Source organism: Aythya ferina (genome assembly GCF_964211825.1).
Source record: "Aythya ferina genome assembly, chromosome: Z".
Lineage (NCBI taxonomy): Eukaryota > Metazoa > Chordata > Aves > Anseriformes > Anatidae > Aythya > Aythya ferina.
This window is the reverse complement of record NC_140299.1, coordinates 42520781-42548771: the sequence shown is the minus strand read 5'-3', so window position 1 is coordinate 42548771 and position 27991 is coordinate 42520781. Positions and strand designations below refer to the sequence as shown.

General features: G+C 36.1%; 1 protein-coding gene across 1 annotated transcript; it reads left to right on the top strand.

Annotated features, from left to right (window-relative positions):
- Window positions 1–17: 17 nt before the first annotated feature.
- Window positions 18–23475, top strand: GKAP1 (G kinase anchoring protein 1). Its single transcript, XM_084505289.1, has 12 exons — window positions 18–224; window positions 5376–5634; window positions 6588–6731; window positions 12632–12709; window positions 14175–14307; window positions 15338–15360; window positions 16099–16251; window positions 16640–16741; window positions 19055–19118; window positions 20424–20494; window positions 21381–21458; window positions 23173–23475. The coding sequence occupies exons 2-12, from the start codon at window positions 5419–5421 to the stop codon at window positions 23218–23220; spliced, it is 1110 nt and encodes a 369-aa protein (XP_084361415.1). The 5' UTR covers window positions 18–224; window positions 5376–5418; the 3' UTR covers window positions 23221–23475.
- Window positions 23476–27991: the final 4516 nt, after the last annotated feature.

Sequence of the window (27991 nt, the reverse complement as noted above, 5' to 3'; positions counted from 1 at the left end):
CTTCCACCTCAGGCGGCGCGGGCCCGGCCGCGGACCGTTCCCCGGCGCTGCGGACCGTTAGAACCGAACCGAGCCGAGCCGAGCCGAGCCGTTGGGGCTGCGGCCGGACCGCGTCCCTCACGGCGCCGCCACCGCCTCAGCCTCAGTGAGCGTCCCGCCGGCCGCCCGCACCACCTGCCCTGCCCTGCCCTGCCCTGCCCTGCCCTGCCCTGCCCTGGGGAGAGGTGAATAAAAAGCTCCCGGCCGCGTTGCCCCGGGACGTGGCTCGGCTGGGCTGCCTCGGCTCGCTGGCGTTGGGCGGCTCCTGGGGCAGGAGGTCGGGTGGAAAACGCCGTCAGGCAGCAGCTGCGAGCTTAATAAATGCCCTTTAATCTTTTTTTTTTTTTTTTTTTTTTTAGGGGTGGGAGGGCTTCAAGAGGGGTTCGTGGGTCAGCCAGCGTCCTGCGAGCAAACCGGTGGCTGTTACGTTTTAACGGTGCACCTCAACTGTGTGTTGTATTTTTTTTTTATTTTTTTTTTTTGAAGTTCTTCTTCTAAAAAAGAAAAAAAAAATAAGTTATTTATTCCGGTGAATTCACTCACAACCTGTTCGCCCTCTAAACCGCCAGGATCGCTGCCTGCCATGTGCTCGCCGCTGCTGCGGGTTGAAGCGGGTTCCCGAGGCAGGGTGCGTGGGGCTGGGAAGCTGCTCCTGGAGCTCGGAGGCGAGCTGGTGGCTTGATCCTAAGTGATTTTAAGGATTTAGAGCGTTTTAAATAGAGTATCTTGATAGACTTTGATCAGATGGCTTAAATAAACAAAGGTTATTAAAAGTGAGAAAGCTGATCCTGCTGGGTGGATCAAAGCTTCCTGTAAACGCACTGATAAGGAATAGTAGATGGGGCTTGCCGTGATAAAGTGTACAAGCAGCCGAAGATCAATACTGTCGTGTGCAGGCAGCGCGAAGGTTGGTCGGTGCTAGCAGAGGATGGACGTGCTCCTTCAGTTATTGTGTATCTTGGTGGTGTTTTAGGTGTACCAGTGAGTGCTGGGATCAGTCAGTACTTTAGGTGTTATCTGAGCACGTGTTTCGATGATAGATAATGGCAAATAAGCATGTTAGTAATAGAAACAAGGAGACAGTGTGTGGGAAGATGCTGTTTTCAAAGTTTTTGGAAATCTGTGGCTTTATTAGCAGTTTATTTGGAGATGGAAGTGGTTCAAGAGGAACTGGGTTGTGTTTTTGGGCTATTCAGCATATTTTCCTTGAAACAGTAGATCACCATATTTAAAGCTATGTGGTTATTCCACAGATGCTTGAAAGTCTGCTACTAACGTCAGCCTAGAGTCCTAAATTGTGATGTGCTGTTCATTTCTTTGTGGTGTTTGAACATTTGCCAGTTAAATGTAAATTCATTCATGTATACAAAGCTGTACACAGACCAGGAAGCTGCTGATGCTCAAACTGAGTTTCTGGGTGTGCATTACGCTCCTCTTAATATGTGTTTTGGGGGCTTACAGCAGCGCTTACAGTAGAGCTATTTGACCTGCAGTGTGGGTTAAGGTGGGTAACACAGAAAAGGGATTCGATGTTACTGAAATACTGGCTATGTTACTTTTATCACAGTTAGCTTTGTTACATCATGTCTAAAACTAGACTGAAGATCTTCAGGGCATTGTCCTGTCTTATGTTTCTGAGAAGTACTTATACACTTTAGGAAACTGAAGCTAGAAATACACCTTTTTGTTTCAGTCATTTCACAGTTTAGCTTCCTAAATGTCTCTTTGTTTATCACGTATTTAGGGTGGAGTAAGCTCTGTGTGCTTACAAATTGCTGCATCAGACATGCTAAAGCAGTGTTACATGTCATTAATGGGACCAACTTGGTATAATCTGTTGTTTTAATATAAAAATCTGACATGATCCATCCATGTATGCTGACATGGTTTGTAGAAAAGCATGACCTACAAATGAGTAAAACATTAAAAAAAAATAAATAAATTACTACGTGCTAGAAATAACAATTGCTATAATGTTGCCTTAAAATTATACGGTACATGTGTATAATGTTCATCTTATGTTGGTGATGCATGAATCTGAGTAATAGGTACTTTTGGCTGCAGGAGCTGTGTTCACAACTCTTACTGCTTGGAGCAGACTGCACAGAGAGTTGCACTAACAGCCTGCTAGTGATATGCAGAGCAGGAAGTTTTGAAACTGGGTCATTTATGGGAGCTGTCAATCCATGCCGTTATGGTGTTGCAATTAGGATTATTGAGGGGTCTTTTTGTAACAGGGTTAATTACTTCATTGACACATTAGTGAAAGTCTTCTCTCAAGACTATGGCTATTGCTAATACATAACACAAATGGAAACAATTTCAAATATTTGCCAGCAGGTTTTGCTTCCTTTTACCTTCATGCGGATTTTTCCTGTAGCCTATGTAGTAGGGAATCTTGTGTTTAGATAAATAGGGTTTGGGCAACAGGCTGTTATTTACTTCCAATATTTTACTGGACTTCAAAACTCTTACTTGAAAACTACTGTAGAAGGTGAAATAATGTTTCAGGTCATAGTTTGATCTGTGGAATTACGAAACTCCTTGTGGTATTTGAACGCTTTCTTGCTGTGATCAAAAAGCTTCCTTAAACACAGCCTCAAGCTCAATTACACCAGTGTGTTTTTAATTTTCTACGACTGGTCATTTCTATAGCAATACAGAATAACACTGCTCATAAGTCCTGAGGGGGGGGGGGGAACTATACCAACTTCTGAAAGGGTGCTAGCAAGCACCTCTAATTAGCTGAAAGCTTTTGAGGTATCAGCCCATTGTTTTTTCAGGGAGGGGGGAATGGGAGACATACTTTGAAACTGAAGTGCTAGGTGCTTAATAAAATGTGTCTGCCAGAATTGTAGGTGTGGTGTTAAAATATGAAGCCTGGCATGGTGGTAGGCCTTGGTGAATCACTGGATACATCTTTAGGTGTTGCAGAAGTGGGATAATTTGATCCTGCTGTAATATGAATAGTATTGAAATGTCCTACCAACTGAATTAGCAATGTTAACAACTATCTGCAACTCAACTAGAAAATAACCTGCAATCTCATGTATTTGCAATTCACTTTATAAACTCATTGCCATCCATTATTATTATGTAGAAACACATAATTCAGGAATAAGGTTTTGTAAATTGATATCATGTTGTCACTATAGTATTTCAGTGAATTGGAACAGCAGAATTCCATGGGTAGTACTTGTTAAATGTACTTGTCAGCTGGGCTCTTAATTGCATGCCAACTACAATAAGACAGCAAAGGTATACTTATTGGTGTATTTATATTGGTGTATTTATAGATGAAAGAAGGGAGTTTGCAGCCACTTTACGTACCTGTGTAGAGGTTCAGTTACATGTAATTATTTTCAGATTGTATGTGCAAAAAGAAGTACTTGGCAGCATTAGCCACTGCTGCCACTGTACAAATAAAGACTGTGTTGTGCTGTTGTACTGTTTACATTAAATATAAATACACCACAGTAGAGAGAGACTAGAAATTCCAAGCTTTTACTGAAGAGTCATACTATAGTTCACTTTTTTTTTCTTAAGCCAAGCACAGCAGGGAGTCTGCAGACAAAACTTCTAGTGTTGTCTGCTTTAGAGCAACATCCAGCATCATAAGTTCTTGTGTAACATGACTGAGCACTTTTATCTGGTGCTTTTTCTTGCTGTAAAGATGCACCTGTAATCTTTTCTCTGAGCTTCAAGTATTTCGTGTTCAGCTAGTAAGAGCACGAAGTCTCTCAACTTTAACTAATTTCCTCAGCTGGTTAACTATATAGTTATTTAGCATTAAAATATTTGTAAATGTATGCACGCATGTGCATACGTGCACAGTCTTGTCTGCACAAAAATCCAAATGTATCCTGTTCTGTTATTTAAAGATTGACAAATATGAATTACTTATGATGTAGATATGATTGACCTATTTTTTCTAGATACATAGTTGTGGTCTGAGCAGCTAATCTGAATATCAGCATCAAGTAGATTCACAGCTCAATGGCCGTTTTCTCCTAAGATGTCTGGCTTCGTTTTCTCTTATTTTGAGAGAAATGGAGTTGAGTAACTTTGTATGACCAGAATGCTCTTTTCTGTAACCTTTTTGTCTCCTGTAAACTTAGGAGTAGAACATGGTTCTTTCATCTCTGAAAAGTGAAATGACATATTCCTTTTAAATAATTATTTTGGGTAATGGTCTCTGCCATGCTATTGTTGCATGTTGACATACCTGAGTATATATGGAGCACCTATACGATTTTGGACTGGAGAAATTCTGGAGTTAAGTGGTAAAGAGAGCCTGTTGAAACTTCTGCGGAGTCTCATGTTTTTCTGTAATAGTAGTTAACAAGGAACAGATTTATAGGTTATCTAAGCAGATAATTAAAGAACTTGTTTCAAACTATAAAGATTCCTTTTGAACAGTAATTTCAAGAAGTATGTATTATCTCACTACACCTCTGTCATAATATGTCAGCATATCTAGATGTCTGTTTTCTATGAAATTTATAGTCAGAGATGGATATCATCACTTTCAATACTCTGCTAATTGACCAAACTCTGGATGGAAAAACTGCAGTTTGACAAACATAGATATACCCAGGATCTAGCTTTAATGCTAGGTAAATGATTTGATCTTTAGAATGGTGTCACAGGGATGTACATGTTACTTTTAGCTACAGGCAACAACAGAAGGCATAAGTGTTACTTAGTTCTGTCTTCCCCCAGCATATCCTCTGTGTCTTGCTGTAAGAACAGGTGAACTTGATGTTTGTGGACGGTACCAGCTGAAATGCTGGGTTCACCTTCCTCTGGAGAAAACTGCTTGCTGAATCTCCAGTGCATTGCAAACAAAATTAAACTTATTGTAAAATAAGAGATAAGACTGCTTACCCAAAACTGGAGCTTGCATATGTGGATTATCTACTTCATTTTTAAATTGTGTTTGTCAGGCTCCGGGGATGGCATCTGAAATAGTTTCTAAGCACTAAATTATTCTATTCTATGGTGTCTTTTTCCACCCAGAACATGAAGACCAGCTTCTTTTAGAGCCGTCTTTTTTCCACTAAATCTCTCAAGAGCAAATGTATTAGCCTAAAATGTGTTTGGTAGATTTTTTTTTTTTATGTAATTCTTCTTTAGTTACCTAAGGTAATACAGTGTAGTCAGTTAAAATATAAATAAATTATACTGTATCTTTTTGATTTCTCCCTCATTCCCCCAATTCCAGCCCTGTCTTATGCTTTTTGAGCCAAAAAAACAGTTCTGTGGTTTAATGATATGAATTATTGCTTGTTTGATCAAACAATGTTTTCATTCTACCTTCTGTGCTACTTTCCCAGGAAACTGATAATTAAAAGAAGCCAGCTCAGTAGAATTTCAGACATGGCAATGGAATCTGCTATAATCAGTTCAGTCCCTACCACTGCATCTCGTTTTGCCTTACTACAACTGGAAAGTGATACTGATTCAGAGCCTGGAAAAGGCAGAAGTGGCCGACGTGCTGGTAAATCTCTAGCTTCAGGGTGTAGATCTACAAATGTGAAGAAAAGAGAGAAAAGAAGAAAAAAGAGAGAACAGCAGCAGAGTGAGGCCAATGAGGTAAAGGGATTGTATTTTCAACAGTGAGTAAGGTTGTTATCTCATAAAGAGTTTTTGCTGTCCCTGAAAAGTCATTGGTTTTTGTTTTCCCTATGAAAGAAGAAATACTTAATCACAGATTACATCTTTTTTTGTCTGTTTTGTTTTAAAATTACTTTTTTAGGTGAAAGTAGGATATTCCATTTTTTACAAGCTAGTGTGTACTTCATCTGACTAAACACAGATGTAGCCCAGGCTATAGAGTAGTAGGGTAAAGCATATGTTAAGGAAGTCCCTGTTGATAAAGTGATACTAAATTGTTTTTGTGCCTTCATTTTCACTCAGTGAAATAATCACTGTCAGTTAATGTTTATGCTTTAGCAGTGAATGTTGGAGTTGCAAAATTTGCGGGTTGTCACAATCACATTTTCTAATTATGTAAGGTGTTTTAAACATGGCAGTATTGTATCCATATGGTGCAGCAATTAGAGGTAATTCTTATTGCAGGTTTGTAAATATGACCTGTTGCAAACTATAAGGGCTATCTACATTATTCTTTTTTTCTACCTGAACATCTTGTTCTTCTGCTCATGCATGCCAAAACAGTATGCCACAGTTTCGTTGGTATTATGTTTAATTTAGTTCAGGTATGGGCAAACAGTAGTGTCTGGCAGAACGTGAAAACTGTAGGACACCGCTACCTATTCAGATTTGTTCAAAATATTTTCAGCAGGAAATATATATATTTATATTGTTATATTACTGCTGTTTCTAATCCACTGTTAAGATATATGAGAAATTCTGTTTTGGTACGTACCATAGCCAATTATACAAAAATATAGCCCAAATTGTAGAGTAGAGTAAAACATGTATATGTCTGTTTGCATGTGTCTAAATACTTTTGTTAGTCTGTTAAGGCTCTTTCTGTGTACTTGTTAATATATTGTTTAATATGAAACATAACTGTTTTTCAGCTCAGAAACCTTGCTTTTAAAAAGATTCCTCAGAAATCTTCTCATGGAGGCAGTTTATCTCAGCAAGAACAAAAACTGCATGCTACGATGAAGAAGGACTCTCAGGAAGAAAACTGGCAAGAGTGGAGACAAAGAGATGAGCAGGTACAGCTTACTGTGTTTAGCAGTCTTTGACTTTCCTGAAATAAGTTTCTTTATTAAGTCTCATAGATAAAGAGATATGGCTGAAGAGGAAGCAACAAAGTACTGCCACATGGAAGGAAAAGTTTCAGTGGAAATTCACAGGTTAAAAGAAGTCTTCTTGGTTCTTGACTTTAATTTGGCACTGAAATACTCCTTTTTGGTACTGAAGAATATATAGTGATTTTCTTGTACCATGCTGAATATTAATGTTTTGAATTGTTTGCAGTATTTCAACTATTTTAGGATAAAATAGCAGAGCCGAGCAAGTAAATAATCTTTTTAGGTTATCTATTGGGTAGTGTTTAAAGAAATCTTCTGGTACGCTTTTTTTTTTTTTTTTTGAGATTCTTTCAAATTGGTTGGCTGCTATGCAGGTTTATTCTTTTTCATTTATTTCATCCCTATAGAACCTCAGACATCTGAATTCACTGTGGATAATGCAGTTTTGACTGTCTTGTTACGTCCTTCAGAGTAGTTTGCATGAACTTTTTCAAGGCAAACTGCAAATAAATGACACTGACTGGAATTAAAAAGTATTTAATGAAACTAATGAACTCCTATGCTGACAGCTAGTAGGATGATATTTTCATCTAGAGATTTTCAGCTTATATCTCACTAAAAAAGATTGTATTGAACTAATTCCAATTGTAGTTAATAGAAAATATAGAAAGCTATATTGACAAAAGATTGACAGTTGGATGCTGCCCTTGGTTTTTATATGTTGCTAATACTTTGATATAGGTTCTTTCTTAAACAGAATATATCCAAGTTCTTACCTTTGCAGGCTTCTGGATGGTTGTCCTATCAGTGGAGTAATGACCTAATAATCCTTTTGAAAATTTCCAGAGCTAATTACTTTAGAATTACTTCTAAGGTGCAGATTTGCTTTGTTCAGTAGGTAAAATTTTTGTATTCTGTATGCTACTAAGCGAATCTTGTCTTATTATTGGATGGTGAAATGGTCAGATGAAGTTAACTCAATTATAAAAAAAAAATAAAAAAATTTCTTATTCATTTTGATCTTACTGACATAGGCTACACTACTGTGTAGTTGCCTTGGAATTCTTTTGTTTTAAAAATACCTTTAGACCAATTACTATTATAGTGACATACAGTTGTTAAAGTCCTAAAGACATTTCTTTCTCATTTTTATAAGGAAAAGAAATAGCCAAATTCTGTCACAACTCTGAGACTGAAAAATAGGCTGTTCCGTAGCACAACTATACTTCGAACAGCTTTCTCTGGTTACAATGGACTGAGTGTAAGGAACAGAGGTACACTGTGGACCATCAGTATTTTTCCAAGAAATTCCTTGTTAAATTTAATTTTGCTACAGTAAATGTTTAGAGAAATAGCTGTTCAGCATAATCACTGTTAAATTGCAGTGTAAACACAAAATAATTGTTTCAATTTACTGATACAACTCATGCACTGTAGGTTTCTTAGACAGCCATAGAGGTTATGGTGAACTTTTTTGGTTCATATATGATTTAAATCATCAGGTTTACACCAAAGTAACAAATATATTGAAGTGCCAAAAATGTCCAGATCTACTTTGAATTTCTTACTTGACCCAGAAACTCTTAAAATGTAAATATTAAAATCTAATGGATGGGGAAAAAAATTGTCACTTGTGATTCCTGTTGTAGAACAACAATGAAAATGTTTGCCATAGTACAGAATATATAACATGAAGTGGGTATCTTGGGATATTCTTTATAAGATATGCATAATCAATAATCTCCTTTTAAAACGTTACATTATTTCACTGTTCGTAGTTGCCACTGCTGAATTACAGCACTGTCAGGCATTGAAATGGCTTTGTTTTTCTTGCATGATGGGGAAAAAAAGAAACAAGTGAAAATGGTGAGGACTTCAGTTTGGTTGTATCATACGCATCTCAAAAGCTTGCATCAAATGTTGGTTAGTGTTGTCAACTCTTGATTTCTGTTTTTTTTTTGTTTGTTTGTTTGTTTCTTTGTTTGGCGGGGGTAAAAATTATACTGACAGTATTACCAGATCTAATAAAAACATCTCTGAATGGGAGAAACTGATTAACAGGAAGGTTCAAATTGCAACTTGCGCATATTTATCAGAGAGAAGAGATACGGACTCAAACTGTTCACATTCAGAAGGCATGAAATCCTACTCTCTCACTTCCACAGCTTCCCTTGTCCAATAATACAGTATTGATGAAGAGGTAAATGTTGAATGGTATATTGTAAGGGAGGGTGATGCTCAGCACCAGATGAGAAACAGTGGGTCCCTGCTGTGGATGCACTTCCACAAAGAGCAGCTCCCAATACATGAAGAGTTCCTCCTGGCATATTTACCTTTCAATTTGCCATGCTACATGACAGTTTCCTTCTATTGGATTTTGACATCAAAAGTTAAGTTTGTCCAAACTATAGAGCTATTGCGTAAATATGATGGATAATACTAGTCTTTTTTCAGCAAAGCTTTGAAGAGAGTCACTAAGTTTTTTGCATGGATTTCTATTTATGAGGGGTATTATGTGTACTCAGAGCTTAGTTATTAGAATTGTATCATGGGTACATAAGAAAAGGAATCTGTGGTTTCTGGATTTTGGATAGGTTTAAGTGATAATGAGCACATTCTGAAACTAAGACTGTGTGCACTGAAGCAGGACTGAATGTGCTTGGGAGTCTTTTGGGTAGATGACTGTCGTTGAGAATACTCAGGTCTAAGCAGCAGCTCAGTGGAGTGCTTTAGAAGTAGTGACCTTTGTTCTGCTTATGGACAGCTTCAGACATGCTCAGCCCTGTCCAGAACGGAATGGCTACTAGGTAAATTAATTATGATAGGGTTATTGTTGTATTAGAGATCACATAATGTATTTATTTAATATTCATAGTAACAGTATGACAGCACCATTTTGTGATAATTATTTAGCACACAGGATTCTAAATTGCTGCTTACAGACACACTAAGTGATAAAAGCATGCTAAGTTAATCTTTTTGTGAACATACCATATTTTTGTATGTTAACTGTTCTCTTTTGGGTATTTTTTTCCCTATCCTCATTCTCTCTCACTCTCTCTTTTTTTTTAAATGTTCATATTGTTATAAATTGCTCAGTCCCAAAATAGGATTATAATCAAAGTTTATAATTTATTAAAAGAATAGAGGTAAGCAAACAGTGCTGGGTGCATTGGGAGTCTCCACTCTACCTAGACCCACACCAGTTACATCAAGTAGCTGATTTTTATGCTCCTAGGCTAGTACATATTCATGACTACTTCTTAAAAAAAAAAAAAAAAAAAAAAAATGGGTTATTATAATTAGCTTCTGGGATCCAAACCCTCCTACTGGAGCATGTGCATCGGTCTCCGGTGGTTCCCCTGAGGGTCTCTGGGGATCTTTCATGCTGAAGGCTCATAGTCTTCCTCTCAGTTTTTTTTTCTTGTCCTTCCCCTTTGTACTCCTTGGCAGCATGTCAAAAGTTTACACAGCGTCCCCTGCAAGTTTTGTCTTCTAGCCATCCTTCAGCTTTTCTTCTCCTTAATCTCCTGGCCACCTGGCCAGATATCAGGGGCTTGCATAGTGTCCCATTCAGAAGCCATAACAGTTACTAGTTGTTGGCAGTTGTTCTGAAACCCCCAAACATCAGAGACCTCAAAGAAAGAACATACAAATATAAATAGCTCTCTATTGACACTTCACGTGTTGTTAAAACATTCCTCCCAGGCCATTCACAGGGACACTCCAGTCACATCTATAGCAGTGCTAAATCAACCACAAAGAAGGCAAAAAGGCTGTAACTGTTAGGAACAAGAGTTTGGAATAACAAAAACAAATAGGCTCATGGATTTGAGGAATATTTCTGAAGATTTGATAAATTGACTATAATGAGGGGGAGACTGGGACACTGGGAGGAAAGGGAAGAAACCACATCTGTGGAAGAATTAAATTGACAGTGCAGGACCCAGAGACAGACAGAACTGCTCTCTATTGACACGAATTGTTACAATATTCCTTTGCAAGGTACAAGAACTATATACATTAACCATTCTTTTTCTTAGACTTGTGGTTATACAAGGGTATGTAAGACAGAAGGTCACATTCATCATACCATGCGGCCCCAGCACTGTTCCATACTGACACGAATCAGATGAACATATATCACAATATGGAGCTTTTCAGTGTAATAGAAAAGTCCTAATTTTTGATAGATAACTACCATGGTCAGAATGGATTTAACAGTTGTGGGCAAAAGCAGTTCACTTATTTGGGGAGGAATTTCAGTCAGTTTAACCAATTCCTAATTACTGATTCTAGTACTGAAAGAAAACAAAGAAATAAGGTTCAAAAACAAACAAAAATCACAGAATTTCTAGGTTGGAAGAGACCTCAAGATCATCGAGTCCAACCTCTGACCTAACACTAACAGTCCTCCACTAAACCATATCCCTAAGCTCTACATCTAAACGTCTTTTAAAGACTTCCAGGGATGGTGACTCCACCACTTCCCTGGGCAGCCCGTTCCAGTGTCCAACAACCCTTTCGGTAAAGAAGTTCTTCCTAACATCCAACCTAAAACTCCCCTGGCACAACTTTAGCCCATTCCCCCTCGTCCTGTCACCAGGCACGTGGGAGAACAGACCAACCCCCACCTCTCTACAGCCTCCTTTAAGGTACCTGTAGAGAGCAATAAGGTCACCCCTGAGCCTCCTTTTCTCCAGGCTGAACAAGCCCAACTCCCTCAGCCGCTCCTCGTAGGACTTGTTCTCCAGACCCCTCACCAGCTTCGTCGCCCTTCTCTGGACTCGCTCGAGCACCTCCATGTCCTTCTTGTAGCGAGGGGCCCAAAACTGAACACAGTGCTCGAGGTGCGGCCTCACCAGAGCCAAGTACAGGGGGACGATCACTTCCCTAGCCCTGCTGGCCACACTGCTTCTTATGCAAGCCAGGATGCCGTTGGCCTTCTTGGCCACCTGAGCACACTGCTGGCTCATATTCAGCCGACTATCAACCACTACTCCCAGGTCCTTCTCTGCCTGGCAGCTCTCCAACCACTCCTCTCCCAGCCTGTAGCTCCGCTTGGGGTTATTGCACCCCAGGTGCAGGACCCGGCACTCGGCCTTGTTGAACTTCGTGCAGCTGACCTCAGCCCATCGGTGCAGCCTGTCCAGATCCTCCTGCAGAGCCTTCCTGCCCTTGAGCAGATCGACACACGCACCTAACTTGGTGTCATCTGCCAACTTACTGAGGGTGCACTCAATGCCCTCATCCAGAAGTCAAACAGAAGAAACCTCACTGTTGTCTCTGTAAAACCTTTCCTTCCCACTTTTTGCTCCCCATTCTCATTGCTGCATGCTGCACTTCTTTTATCAGAAATAAAAGCAGAGAATATCTCAAAATCATTCAGGTTGGCTTAGCTCTGCTCTCCTGTTAAATGGTCTAAAAAAAAGGGTGCTTACTCTTTTCTGCACAATGAAAGAACACAGACTCTGATCTTTTGATGATGATGCTTTAATCCGTTAGCATCCCTCTTATTTTTGTTTAAAATTATTTTTATTTTTAGTCTGAAATAAATCTCATAAACAAGTCTTCAAGATGGGATACGTGTTCCATAAAGATTTTTATAACTTACTGTTTGGTTACATCTTTCAAACAGTTTGGCAAAGCAAGTTATTTTATTCCTCATAATACAAAAAGGTATATCTGTTATTAATAATGCCATGTTCACATCAGTAAAGCTTTCTGGTTACTCTACTGATACATGAATCAAAACAGAAATTTTAATGTGGTCTTGGTTTTGTCTGCTTTTTCTCTTTATTTTTATTTTTTTTAATGTTTTAACAAACCAGTCACAAGGAATGTTAATTTTGTTTCTTCAGCTGACATCTGAAATGTTTGAAGCTGATCTTGAAAAAGCTTTGCTGCTGAGCAAACTGGAATATGAAGAGCACAAAAAGGTATTTCCGGGATTCATCCTAATGTAAAAACAGTGGAAGTTTTTGAGATTTGAATTTTAAAAGTAAAGTAAATCACTCTTAAAAGTACGGCTCTTTCATTTACATTGTCTGCCTCCTCTCCTCAGATCCTTGAGAGTTTAGAAAAATAGAGGATTTGAGAGAAAGCATATCTTAAAATATATTGGGTGGTTTGTTTTGTTTTTAATTGGCCTGTGAAGAGTACAACAAGAAATCCAGATCCTGATCTTGCTCAGAACAAATCTGGCACACTTGGAGAGTCAGAGGATCAAAGCACTGACTTCTCTTAAACTGTTAGTTACATTTAAAGCTGTTGCATTTTCACTAACAACCTTTCTCTGTTTTAAATATTTTATTTCTGATAAGCTGTATACATTTCCCTCAGCTGGTCAGGGAATAGATTGGTTCAGACTGCTATTTTCTGAGTGGTTCTTACAAAATACTGAGGAGTTTTCTTTAAAAGTGTGGTTAAATAAATTTTAATTTCTAACAGGAACTTGCTTCTTAGCATTAACTCAGGAGACAATGAAATGTTACAAAAAATACAAGTTTAACCATAATTATGCATCGTGATGAAATAAAATTTACACATGCACTTCTGTGCAAATATACTCATAAGGTACTTCAGTTATTGGAGGAGGGAGAATACCACAATGCTTAAAACCCAGAGTTAAATTTTTCACTGGTTTACTAGAAGTACTTTTTGAAAATGAAGACAATCTTCAGGCGTAGTAGCGTTTTTTACTTTGTGCAGACTTTTTTGAGAATTACCTTTCAATAAACAGTACACAAGTACAGGTTAAAAACATTGTTTTCATGGAAAGAAAAGTACTCAATTTCCATCTTTTTTTCATATAACATTTCTTCCTTAAGACTCCCTAGTTGGGCTAAAATAGAACAAAACATCTGGGATAGTGACACTTTGCTAAAAATGTTAATGCAGATATGGGGGGAAGTGTTGTTTAGGTTCAAATGGATATCGTGTACCAGCCTGTCTGATTTCAAAAGGAGACAGCTGTTAAGAGCATTGCTGAACACTAATTATTCTTACTCCTCCTGAATGAGTAAGTATATTTTAAGAATAAAATGAAGGTACAGTAGACCTGTTTATTTTCTTTAAAGGAAATGCTAACCTTCTTGCATTTGATTACCTTGTATTCTAAATCTGAGTTTTTATATAAAATTGTGGAGGTGATTGAGGGGGTATTAGGCTGATAATTCATTTGTGATTTAGTGAAGAGCAATGCTCTACTTCAGAAAACAGAACCGATGCTTAATTGCTGATATGTGCCTTACACTCTTTAAACCAATCTGAAGCCTGCAAATTCCTGTTCAGGCCAAAGTCTCCTTTAATATATCATCACCATATTTTTCCTTTATAAAGCTTCAGATAAAACAATATTTGGGTATTGAAGAAAATTATACCAGTGGGACTTTATTCTTCTAGGAATATGAAAACAATGAATGTACTTCACCTCAGTCAAAGTCTGTGAATAAGAAAGAGAAAAGAAAGAACCAGCAAGGAAAAGACAAACCTCTCACTGTGCCCCTGAAAGATTTTCAGTCAGACAGTAATATAGGTATGCCTTATCATACCATGTGAGCTGTTCTACTTGGAATTTTGATAGTGTGTATGCTAACAGCAAAATGACCTTCTGTCTCTTTTCATTAATACTGTGTTTGAAAAAACACTAAATGAGTTGAAGTTAACATGTCCTACAAAGTCTAAAATATAATTGTTCATTATATAATAATAGACTAGTTAAATAAGCAGGAAAAAAGAAAAGGTTAAAGAAAACATAATTTAATGTATCCCTGGGGTGGGAAGTAAACTCAAATATTGTGTCCATTTTAATCTGTAAGTGTTTTTTGGAGTGATGTAGTATGTCTGCATTCTTCAGGCAACTGAGTTCTTCTGTTTTGAATAATAGCAAGTCAGTTTGACTTTCTTCAATACTGTTTTTTATTAAAATGTGCAAATACAGAAAGAATTTTTATATACTTGTTATGGGTTATATATTTTTGTCTATAGAGAAAAGCTTCTGAAATTTAGTGAGGAAGTAAGTTTAAGGTAGAGTCTGGAAAAGGAAGTTATTTGTTTCCTAACATCCTCTTTCTAAGGATGTTTTTTATGTAAATTTACAACATTATAATTCAAATTCTTTCCAGATAATTTGAATATAAGAAAAAGAGAAATAGCACAGTGTTAGTATCTTAAGATGAGGCAATGGGAGGCATTCAGGTATACAGTGAGAAATATGCTATAAAATCCTAAGTTAAAAACAATATCGAACAAGAAGTTGTAAGCATATGTGCCAAAAACATTGCCTTCCACTTTAACTGAAGCAAATGTATGTGGGATGCTGCTTTTGATTTAAATAGTGTGAAAGGACTGAGAAAAAAATCAAATATACAGAGATTAACCCAAAATGCACTTTATAATGCTTTTTACTTTTTTAATGTGGCATTGAGAGGCAACTAATGTGGAAGAACTCCAATACTTTTTTTTTTTTTTTTGTCCCCCCTTTTCAAAATGGCTTGCTTTAATAGTGAGCTATATAAAATATCAGTGACTTCTTGTTGTCATTTCATTTTTTCTATTCCTTTCAGATAACCTTGCTAAAAAACATGAGGTAAGTCTTACCTTTTTTCTTACTCAGCTAAATTTTCTTACTAAATAAAAATAAATCTTATATTTAGAAAGTAATTGCTTGGGCGCTCTCTGTAGTGACAAACAGCTATATATTCCCAAACTGACTGATCTGCATTTGGAAAACTTTTACAGGTGCAGATATAATAGGTATGTATGTCTGTAGTGTAGTACTTGAGAACTTAGTGTTGGCTTTCTTAGAGATAGCTCTTGCTTCTTCAGTTCTCAGATAGTGTTAAACTTTGATGCAAATTGTAAATTTGTACGTTCAAAAATAAAAATCGTAATACAAACAAGAAGCATTAAGAAAGAAAGCTAAGAAAGGCTAAGAAAAGGTTAAGAAAGTGCTGTAATGTTACTATGTTGTGGTACAGTGCGCAAATATTAAAGCTCGTAGAGGGAAAAACAGTTAACAGTGAAGTGAAACAAAACAGTAAGGGCACAGTGCAAAAGTATTTAAATCTGATTTAAAATTAGATGTTTCGTGTAATCCCATAATCAGTTAAATGATGACCTTTAATTTCTAGCTCTTCAACTGGTATCATATTCTTTAGGTAGAAATCACAATATTGTCAGGATGTACAAGACAAAATAATATCAGGATGTTGTCTTCCATGACTGAGGTTATTTTTGAAGCGTGTTGAAGCATGAAGCAATGAAGCATGAAGCTCAATAATAATCTGTGTAAAGGGAAATCTGTTATGATGTTTACTTTTGACAGGAGGTGAGCTCTTCCCAGACTTCACTGAATGATGGAAGATTTTTCAACAGGCTAGATGATGATGTTCACAAAATACTTAAAAGAGAAAAAAGAAGAGACCAGCTTGCTGACTGCAATGAAACAGACAACTGCACATCTCATGAGCACAGCCAGGCATGTAAAATAGAAGTCACTCTGAATTGAAAAAGTTTCTTGAAACTATGACAATGATGAGAAGATAGTGCTAATTACAAGCTGGATAATCTTAAAGAACCTAAACAAAGAACAAAAACTGACAAAATCCTGTAACATATTTTTTAATACTTTTATTAAACTGAAGAGGTGTTTAAATCATGTGTGATCAAAATACTTTCCTCACAGAACATGCCAATACTTATTACTGTATTTCTTATTTATTCTTTTGGCATTTGTGAAGATACTCTGATCCGATTTCCATTAAAAAAAAAATAAATCTAGTTTATAATAGAGAAATAAGTTGCCTTTCCTAAAAACTGAATTCACATGACTCAATTATTAATAAATGATACTTGCTTGTTTACAGGAAAGCCTTATGAAAGATGGAAGAACAGAACAACTAAAGCTTGAGCTTGAAAAGAAAGATGCAGAAATTCAGCAACTTAAAAATATAATAACTCAGTGGGAGGTATGTAGCTTAAAAAGCTTTAAAGTAGTGAACAAAATTTAACTTTAGTTGTGTCTTATTATCCATTTTGAAATAAAGTATGTATTAATCTGTGGAGATGATTTAGTTTGGACACAAATTGTCTTTATAGAGCAAAAATATTCCTCTTCTGCTACGTGAAGTGGTCTTTTTTGGTAAGTTAAGAATCTAAAAATAATTAGGAGAATCAATGCAGAATACCCTGAAATAATCTTTGTATCTGGCATATCTGTTACTAGTTGTTTTCTAGTGTTGCTATTTTATTCATTGTCTAAAAAAAATTAAAGTAGTAATCTAAGACTAGGCAAGGTATTCACCAATCTGATCTGTCTTGGAAGTTAGCTCTGCTTAGGGCAGGAGGTTGGATTTCCTCGTGTCTTTTCCAATTTGTAAAATGGAATTTATTCTTTTTTAATTCAAATAAGCTTTTCAAATAGTTCAAATTCAAATAAGTAACTACTTATTTGTTGTAGGTTTTTTGTTGTTGTTTTTCTTTAGAGATTCAGTCCACTATCTGAACTGTGTATCTCTAGAATCTCTTTTTAAAGAGAACAGTATTTGGAAATGTTTAAGAGGATTCCCTTAAAGCTGCGGTGTAGCAAGAATGAAATTCTGTATTCTGTCTTCTATTAAATACAAATAAAACTGGAGTCAGACTCAATATATACTGATGCACACCAGGAAAATAGATTTGCTCTTTAATAATTACACAATATTGCTATATACTGGAATAGCTAGGAAAAATGCCTTTAGTTGTTTCCATGTGTGCAGGCAGTATTAACACTATGGAGAGTATCTAGAGCAACAAGGGCAGCAAAATGTCATCGAGGAACTGGTATTGCAACAAAAAGAGTGAAGCAGCATGGAATTAAATTATTTTATTATGATTTTTATTCATTGCTTAAGGTAGATTGAGCAAGTTGATTTGGGAGTCTTCTGATGCTTCAAAGAAGACTATTACTGGTATTAATAAAGACATAAACTTTATTAAAAGCTGTTTTCACTGTGTACTAGAGTTGTAATCCCCAGGTTATTTTTTTTTTTTTTTTAAGTATAAATCTGTTCAGATTTACCATTGTTAGAACTTCACTGCGTTTGGCAGAATACAGAAAATGCATATGGATATTGGTGAGATGATAGATGATGATACAGCTGTTTAATTTTGTAAACTTGTCCAGGTAGTCCAGAGTTTTAGGTGGCCATCAAAGGTCTTGCTTAAGTGTAAGTTTTTGAAACATTAAAATACCACATCTGTTAAAATGCCATTTCATTTCCTTCCAGTTCCTGTAAATGTTAATGTTTATTGTTTGTGGCTGTGATACAGTGTGTTGGTATACTGGAATTGGAAGTGCTATTATTTAAAACAAAACAAAACAAAAAAACACAACTACAAACTGTGGTAGGGCTGCAGTTACTGGGTGTATGCACATGTGCATGGTTCCATGACATTAAGAAACTGGAAAATCCACGAACAATATTAATAGTGTTTTTTTTTCATGTTTTCAATGCATTGGAGGGTAAGCAGTAGCTTCAACTTTTTTAGGGGGAGTAAGATTTGTGAGGACTAGGTGATATTCTAAGTGGAAGGTGATAGCTTCTTTAAAAAAAAAAAAAAAAAAAAAAAGAGTATGCTTGAAATAGAACTTCATGTGCAGTTTTCTTTCAAGAGCCTACGGGAACCAGAGATTCATGACAAGAAAAATAAGTTTAGTTAAGATAACATGGCTAAAATGCACATTGGTGGCCGGTTAAGGAAAAGGCTGCCTTATGAAGAAAGTGTATCATATTGGAAAAAAATCAAAAAAGGGGTTCTTGAAAAGTAACCTCTAAAGAGTTGAAAAGGAGAGATGGTAACTACGAACTAAAAATACTGAGTGAAATAGTCTGTAGAGCAGCAAGATCTTACTCTACTCAACAAGTAATATGAAAACTCTTTGTATTATCCAGAAAGTGTGTTTATAATTGTGTGCTGTCTGAATGCTTTTCTGGCAAGAAACCATAAAGCCTTTGATGCAACAGGCCTTTATAATTCAGGCAGCTCTAAATGCTTGTTCTTGTACTGACACAACTCATATTTTAACTTCCTCTAAGGCTTGTGGTTGCCTTAATTTCTGGGCTTTCAGTTATTCACCCATTTCACTTGTCACGTATCCATTACTTTGGTTGTTACTTATCTAAGACAAATCAGATTCTCTGCAGCAGTGATGATTTTCAACCCGAAAACCTTTTATTCGTGGTTATTTAAGGAATGTTTTTATAGTGTATACAGGTAATAATTTATTTTCTTTCATACAGGCAAAGTATAAAGAAGTAAAAGCAAGAAATGCACAACTTCTGAATATGCTTCAAGAAGGTGAAAGTAAGTAAGAGTTTTATCAGGGAATTTCAAAATTCTTTTAAAAACCCGGGAAAACTTTCCAAGCAGCTTTTTTTTTTTTTTTTTTTAATAAAAATAGTTGTCATAGTGACTAGAAAGAACTAGGAAGCCATTGATTTGCAGAAATTCCAGTAAAACAGAGGGTTTGGACCTCACAGTACTGCATTTCTGATAATACATAATCAAACATTTTGAGATCATTCTTTGAAATTTAAACTGCTTAGTTATGTTTTAGGTAGAGTGATTCTTTGTGTTGGACTTTGTTTTCCTAGTGACTTGATCTGTTCTGGACTGATCTCATTAGCCTCAAGTGGCACTGATTCTGGTAAATGTTCAGTTCTTGTATTTTTGCAAACTGCTCTGAATGGTTGGAAACGCTCTACGTCAAGCATTTTGCCATACAATGAATAGGGACAGCTAAACACTATTATACATGAAATGATAGTTCTCTTCTGTTGTAGCACTGTTCATAGTTCCTATAATTCAGAGTTTTTGTCAAAGATTGAAAAAATATATACACACAGATGTGCATATTTATGCACATATATACATAATTATTCTAGTATCTTTTTATGTGTTAGGCATAGTTATCCCTTAATATCCCTAATGTTGTATGAAGTAATTGTATGGGTCTGTGATACCAGGCACACTAATTGCCTTAAAAAATTGCCTTTGCTTTTCAATTTCTTAATTTATCTCTTACGTGTATTTTCCTCTCTAGGTTAGATTTTTGAGTTAAAAAAAATCCTTTTTTTTTTTTTTTTCTTTTCTGCAAGTGAGTTTATAAAAAAGCTAAGCTGTTTGTAGTTCTCAATGATATTATGAATGTTTCATAATGTTAACTCATTGGAACTTTATTACTTCAAGTCAGTTCTGAACCAAGTACAAATGTTTTCATCTTGAAAGGAAGGAGGTAAAGTTCTGAAGGTTTTTTCTATGCATGTGTTGGAATATAAAAAACATGCAACTTTGTGGTTTTACCAAATCCAATCTTGTACAGAGTTAAGAGTATTCTGTATTTTGTCTCCAAAATTTGCTTATGGGGTTAAGTGTTGTGTAAGTAGTGCAAGGTTGAGGTTTAACCTTCAGAATTTTTCAAGCTGCTACTAATGGCATTGGTAGCTAATACCTACTTTTGATAGATATTGTCTGTTGTCTCAGTGAAGGCAGAGTTATTCAGAAGTAACAAAATAGTGAATTAAAGAAACATCATAGTGCTGTTGCAGAGGAAGACCTGCAGATCCAGGAAAAATCCTCATGCTTTGCTGTCTCTTTTTGTCTCTGTAGTGAAAGACAAAGCAGAGATACTCCAACAGGTTAATGAATCACAAATTATCAAAAATGAATTGACCTTACAGGTAAGCAAGGTTTTCTTAATGTACTTCAAAAATGCCAAGGCAATGATAGGAGGAAGCTGAAACCACAACTTGCTTGAAGTAAAAAATGTTATGTAGCGCTAGGCTAATGAAATGTATGTCAGAGGACATGTAAATCTCTGGTATGGTTAACTGAAAACTCTTTCTGGAAAGACAGCAGACTTCAGCATGCCTGAAAGGATTTTGCCTTCAACAGTGCCTTAAGAACATCATCCTTTGGTAACCCCAGCTCAGAAGCAATGAAGGGTGCTTCAGAAGATGCTTTTTTTTCTGTATGCTGTTTCAGCATTGTTTTTTGGTGGTGGTGGTCTGGAGGTTGTTGTTTTTGTTTTTGTTTGTTTCTAGTCTCTGGTTTGGAAAAGGCTGCTGTATAAACACAAGTGAAGTGCAGATGACTTATAAGCATGACTGTTGGCAAGCCACCACTGTGAAGAGCACACAAGATTTTTAAGCTTAGCTTCAGTTTATGGCTACTATTCTAAGCCTTTAACTCATCTAAACTTATTATCAATTTAGTAAATTGTCTAAACTTATTATCAAGTAGTAGTTTTTAAGGACGACATAGTAAGCTTATCTGTATTGCATAATATTGCATCAATTAATTGCTCTATGGAAGAAATTAATGCAGAGTTCAAAAGTCAGAAGAGTTTTTAACTATATAGCTTTTCAACAACATTATACAGGTAAACCTGTAAATGTTGCTTTGGAAATAATGGTCATTAAAGAATGTTTTGTAGCTGGTAGTTTTTCTTGAATCCAGCACATATTACTGGTTTGTCCACATGATGCTAATGGAGAACTAAGTTGACTTGATAAACTTGTAGATGTTAACCATACTTTATAAATGAATATTCTGTATATTTTTTAGGTAACTACACTTCATGCTGCATTAGAGCAAGAAAGGTCCAAAGTGAAACTACTGCAGGCAGAATTAACAAAATACCAGGTATTGTTATTTTACATACCTGTAATTTTATCTGTTGTTGATGTAACTGAGACTGTCATGAGGTAACGTGCTCCAAGCTGACCTGTTAGCTTGAATGTTTTTAATTTAAGAAATAATTTTCAGTTCAAGATGTAGGGGAAAAAAAACGCACAGTAGCAAAAACAATTTGTACTTTAAAACTTGAAGTATGCTGGTAAATAAAAGCAAGAAGTTCCACCCATACTGTACCTAATTGTGTAATTGCACTAACTGTAGATTTCATAGTGTTTTTTTTTTTTTTTTTTCTCACACATTCTTCCCTCAGTTCTGTATCAGAGTTTTGTCTCTAGCCAAATCTTTGTAGGAGATGAACACCAAGTTGTGTCAAAATTGAGTGCTAAGATCAGTGTCTTGCTGACTGTGCATATTCTGTTTAGCATGGCCACTAACACAAATCATATCAGTAAATTTCAGTTAACCACAGTATAAACAATATGATGCTCAACATTCTGTCTTTTTTTTGACGACAGCAAATATTCAATCCCATGAGACTGAGGATTTGTACTTGTGCATGGCTTGGCACATTTTATATTTTTCTTTGGCTGTGACCTTTTGCATAAGTTGCAGGGAGAGCTTATAGGATATAGTTGAAACTGTTAAGGTAGCCCTGTAGACTTTGGCAAACAAATGTCTTCAGATAACGTAAATTCTGTGGCTGACATTACATTGATTCTACAGGTAATTTTTTGTCTTTCTGTTTTTGTCATCTCCAAGTCACTTTACCGCAAGTGAACAAGCTGTTTCTTAAAATTGTTGTGCAGCAGTTGCCAAATACAGGTAGTTCAAAAATAGCTAGTTCAGCCCCTTATAGACAGAAGAAGCCTTACAGAAGCCTTCCCCTTAGGGAGACGCTGACTGCTCACACCACTAAGTGAAACTAAAGTAAATCCATTACTGTTGCATTCATTCATATCACTGTTCTCACTACTATAGCTAGTATTTTGCTAATATTTAGTATTTTTTGTAAGCAGACAATTTTTATTAAGAAAAGTTCATCATGACTTGTAATAAGCAAGATTAACAGTGTAACAGTATTGACTGAAAAACATCTTCCTTTACATGCTTTTTTAATTACCACAAAATCACCTCGTCTGTTAGTCTTTGCCACATCCCCTGGTATATGCTTTTATCTTTACATGTTTTTCTGTGTTTTTTAATGCTTTTTTTTCTGCTTTTTTTTTTTATTTGCTTATTTTAAAAAAAAATGGTCTCGTCTGCCATGCAGGGATCATTGTTTCTACTTTTATTATTCTACACTGTAATATTTCCAGGAAGACCACAATAACCCTTCTTACCTCCATTTCTTGCATTGGTTTTGATAACACCAGGTTTGCTATCTTTAGGGAATACTTCTCTGAAATATGAGGAAGCCTTTAAAAAATTTGGATCAAAAATGTGTGGGTTAAAAATAATAAAGAAAAGCAATAAACCAGAGTGGTTTTTATCACCAGATGTTAAAATCTCAATTCTGTACCCTATAAATACCTCATCTGTTTTCATTTATGTAACCGTATTTGGTGTTCAGATGGGTTTGTGTCCCATAATATTTGTATATCTTATGCAACTCCTTTTCTTTTACTTGATAATTTATACTAATTTAATAAAGAAAATAACTGCAGATGGAAAATGTCATGTCTACTACATTAACTAAGCATTTGTTTACCTTCTCTTACAGAGTTGGAAAAGAGGTAAAAGGCACTTAGAATCTGACCAGTGCAGGTGATCTCCTTTGCCACCAGATTCAATGCAAAAAACATCCATTTTTTCTTCAGGGTTTTGCAGAAATTTATATATTTGTTGTACAACTGCTGAACTATGCAGTTTTTGAAGAGAAGTTAATTACTAGTCTGATTAACATTCTGAATAATTGATTTGTTGCACTTAAAAGAAAAATAAGAAAACTAGCATTCTGGCAAAGCTTAAACTTGTAATTGTAATGCTACTAGTTTTTTATCATTCAATAAAACTTACTCTTCCATTTCTGTGTTTGAATTCTTGCTTTCATAGATTTTCCCATTTCAAAAGCTCCACTTAATGACTCTTAAGCTACAGATGCATTAGCACGCAACATAGTTTCACCAAGCCAAAAAAATAAAATAAATAAAGCCCATGCAAAGGCATTTCTTTGTTTGCTGAATCCAGATGTGAAAAAATTAGCAGTCATTGTCTCTTCTCCCTGTACGGGACATCTGTGTCATATGTGAGTTTCTGCCATAAAATGCAATATGTGACCTTCAACTACTGTGTAAAATGAGCTTTCCTACACAGCTTTGAAGAACTCCCTGGGCCGTTCTTCACAATAGACTCAATAATATACAGTTAACCTTGGGATAAGATACAAATCTCTAACACATTCTTTTGCCCTGCATAAACTGTCAGTGATATGACTATACAAATACAGAATTGTTTGTGCAAAACTGAATGTAGCATTAAATCCTGGGATGTTTTTGCACAGTTGTTAATGTGGAGCATTACAGAAGTGAAGTAACAGTTGGTTGACTAGAAATGGATTAGAAAATCACTGTTGGGATTTTGGGACCACATAAGATGCAGAGAAAGAACCACAGAAGAGAGGAAGGAGGAAACAAACAAACAACTGTAGAGCTAAAACCAGAAGAGATCTAAAAACAGAAGACTTATTACTGCCTGCAATAAAGCACTAAAAAAATTTCCAAAGCAAAATAGGTGTGAAGATGGTGCTTCATGAGAAGGTAGGAGAGGAGAACGGTACAAAAGTCTTTATCAGTGAAGGTACAATGGATCTGTAACACTTTTATAATTAGCAATGACTTCTGAAAATTAATACCATGTAGATGCTAACAGTGGAATAAGAGTTGTCTAAGAACTAAGTCATTGTATTTCACATAGAAATGTAGACGTTATAGCCCATATTAATTCAAAATTCTTAGTAAGACTAGAAGTCTTACTGTAATTTCACCGATTTTTGTCCTCTTTTTTTTTTTTTTTTTCTTGCCTTTGCCAGCTCTTTGAAATTATTTTCCAAATGCTACATTCCCATGAAATGATAGATACCTCGGCCTGATGGTGCTCTTTCAAAACTGTACATTGTGACCACATATTACTGCAGCATCTTGTCCTATTCTGTCAAACACTGCTAGGTGGATGAAAGTAACCTGTGTTTTTAATAGTTTGAAAGAAAGCCAACAAAACTGATTCTGGCAAGAGAAGGCATTTTTCATTATCTGCTGCTCCATAGGAAATACTTACCAGAACAAGACAGACTTTTTGGTCGAGACAGTGGTGCTTTTAAGTTTAAGCTGTGACTTTTTTCCAACAGGTTTGTATTTGTAAGCAACTTTAAATTAGGAAATCCAGAATATAGATCTCCTCCTAAAATCCAGTCAGTTTCCAGGTGCTTTTAAATTGTTAAATTATATGTAGAGGTAAGAATTCAAAGCTGTATTGCTTCAGATGTCTAGAAGGTAAAACCCAAAAGACTGGCTACAAGCTACGTCATACATTAGTATTCCTGTAAGTTTTCATTTACTATTCTGTTTGTATTTTACATTTTTTTTTTTTTCTCCTTGCTTTCTAGGGCTATCAGTAATCCCTGCTTCACCCCCCCACCCCCCTTCCAGCCTTGAGGAACAAACCTGTTTCCTGTACTAGTGTTTGACATAAATGAGAATTTGCTTGTATAATACTTGTTGATTAACAACAGAAGGATTTTTTTAAAGAAATATAAAATGTATTCTAAAAGTGCATGTTCATTAAAAAAAAAAAAAAAGTAACTTTTGTGTTTAAGTGCTAAAAACACACATTTCTAACTGGGGTAAGGCTGAATGTAGTTTTCATTGTTCAGTGCATCTCATCTTGATCCTCTGTATTTGCCCTTTGGGGATCTGCATAAATTACACAAATTATTTAATGAGCTGAATTGTTCTCTACTCTGTTGCTCTTGCTCCTACAAGTTTTGTATGATATCTGGACAAAAACTTTCTATTTTCCCATATCTTGCTTCTTTTACATTTGTAACAACTGAACGTTCATGAAGACAAAAATGCTTTTCATAGTTGTTGCAACCTGTTTCAGGAGAGATACTCCCACTACGCCTTCTTATGAAAAATCAGCTGTTCTCTTGCTGTTTCTTTCCCATAATGTGTCATTTTAGATGGTGAGTGTACTTAATTTACTGATAGGCAAACTTCTGATTTCCTGTACAAATCTTCAACAATATTTTGCTTGTCATAGTTGCTTTGAAAGAAAGGGAAAAAACAAAACACAACCCCCCTGTGCATTTAAAAAAGAAAGTATCATCAGAATCTCTTAAGTGAAGGTAAGGTAACAAAGAAGTACAAAAACTAAAAGGCTCCTATTTATTGAATATGCTTAGGTTCTGTGCTACCTTTAAGGTAGGTGGTTAAAACAGTAAGACAGAGAAGTTTCCTGTACTAAAATTAAGAATAGTAATAAATTAAGTGGGGGGAGGGAGGAGAGGAGGAGGGGAGGACTGAGGTGTCTTTGCTCAAAGAAAAGCTCCACACAATACAGATTACAGAGACCAAGAGCCTAGTGGAAAGACCAAAGCACAGGATATATACAGAGTAGAGATGGAGAAATAAATTTCTGACCTGTATGACTACAAAATTTTAGATACCCAAAAAGATTGTGAATCAAAACAGCAAAAATAAGAGTGGATGGGGCTTCGGTAGTACAGCACAATTGGAAAATGCCTGTTAACTACTCAGGAGAATAAAACAGATGAACAGTTCAGAAGCTCAGGGCTTTGTTCCTGTGCAATGCTACTTTTATGAAAATCTTTAGTGTCTTCCAGAGAGTAAAGATAAATCCCACTGAAAGTGAGACAACAGCGTTTTATTTGTTGGAATTACTGATGAGCTGACAAGGATGTTGCCCTCTGATTCAGCTCTAACAACGCACTTTGCTCGTGGTTTGCTGTACTAAAGGCAGCGGTGTATCCATGCAAGGAGCGCCATAGCAGCAGCAAAAGATAATCGTTGTCTATCTGGTAACACTTCAGCATGCAGCTTTTATTTAACACCTTTAGCTGTGCCTAAACAAAGAACCCTAGCCTTTGTTCCAGCAAATTAGGAATGGGAAGCTTAATAGGAGTGTATTCTTGTAAAGGTCCCACAGGAGTTGAGATGTATGCTCTTTCTCTTCCCTTATTTATTAAAAACTGATTACCAAGGTATTTGTGTTATGTTTTGGCTTTAATATTCAGAAATGTATGGAATGTTATGTCTAGTTTATATGAAAACTTTGAAGCTCTTGCATGTATGCTTTACTGTACTTAGACCACATGAGACCTTGTCTAAATTCAAAATTTTATCACTAGCTCCAGGTAGAACGTTAGAGTTTAGCTAAACTGGGTCAGGACCTTCTACTGATATTCTTAATTTGGTTCAACTTGACTTCAGCCAGTATTTTCATTTTGATGCAAAATAATCTCTAGTTGCTGTGAACTCTTTTTTGTTTTATTTTAAGCCAATTTAGCTGACTGCACTTGTTTAAATCAATTACCTATGGAAAAAAAATATCAAACTGGAGATGTCTAGTCAGAGTTGGGAATTAAACTGAACTGCTGCAGTAAGTACTTTGATAGGATTGTGAATTAATGAAGGAAAGCTGTACAGATGGTTATAGAAAGGTGAAATAAAAGCAAAGATGGGAGAAAAGGGGAAAGATAAAAACAAAGAGGAAAGAAAGGATATTATTGAAAAATGTGGCAACCTAAGGAGGTGTAAGGACTTTTCTGTGTCGTTTTCACTTGTCCATGCATTGTGCATAAGTTGCATTCTGCATATCTCACTGCAAACACATGCATGTTGTCCTGTTTCAGGGTATTTTCCATTTTGATGCTTCCAGTGTGGGCAAATGAACACTGTTACTGCTGTTATCTGTACCGAAAAAGATGAAGAAATAACCATTCTCTGTGAACGTTTCCTTGGCTCAATTAAGAGCTTTTTATAAATTCAAATTATTATTTTATAGGAATTTGTAGTATTGCTTATCTGTTAGGTGTTTTCTGTAAATAGCACAGATGATTATTAGTCTAACCAGGAACCCTCAGCTAACCTAAAGCGGGTAGCAGTTGTGCTAGTTTAGTACAAACCACGCTGCAGTACCCCTACAGTCAGCGAGAGCTATTTTATCTATCAACTAAGAACAGCCCCGGATGAGGCACATCTCCTTGCACTTTGATCGGATTGATTTCTGCCTGAAATCCCTGCTTGGCTGCAGTGCAAAGCGCTGCTGCACCACAGCCCTGCAAGCGTGACAGGAAGTGTGATTTTTTTCTTTTTTTTTTTTCTTTTTTTTTCTTTTTCTTTTTCTTTTTCTTTTTTTTTTCCCTTTCTTTTTTTTCTTTCTTTTTTTTTTTTTTGTCTTTTTTCTTTTTCTTTTCTTTTTTCTTTTTTCCCTTTCTTTTTTTTCTTTTTTTTTTTGTCTTTTTTCTTTTTCTTTTTTTTATCTTTAATAGCTGAAGCTCTTGGACCAGCCGAACTTGGGAT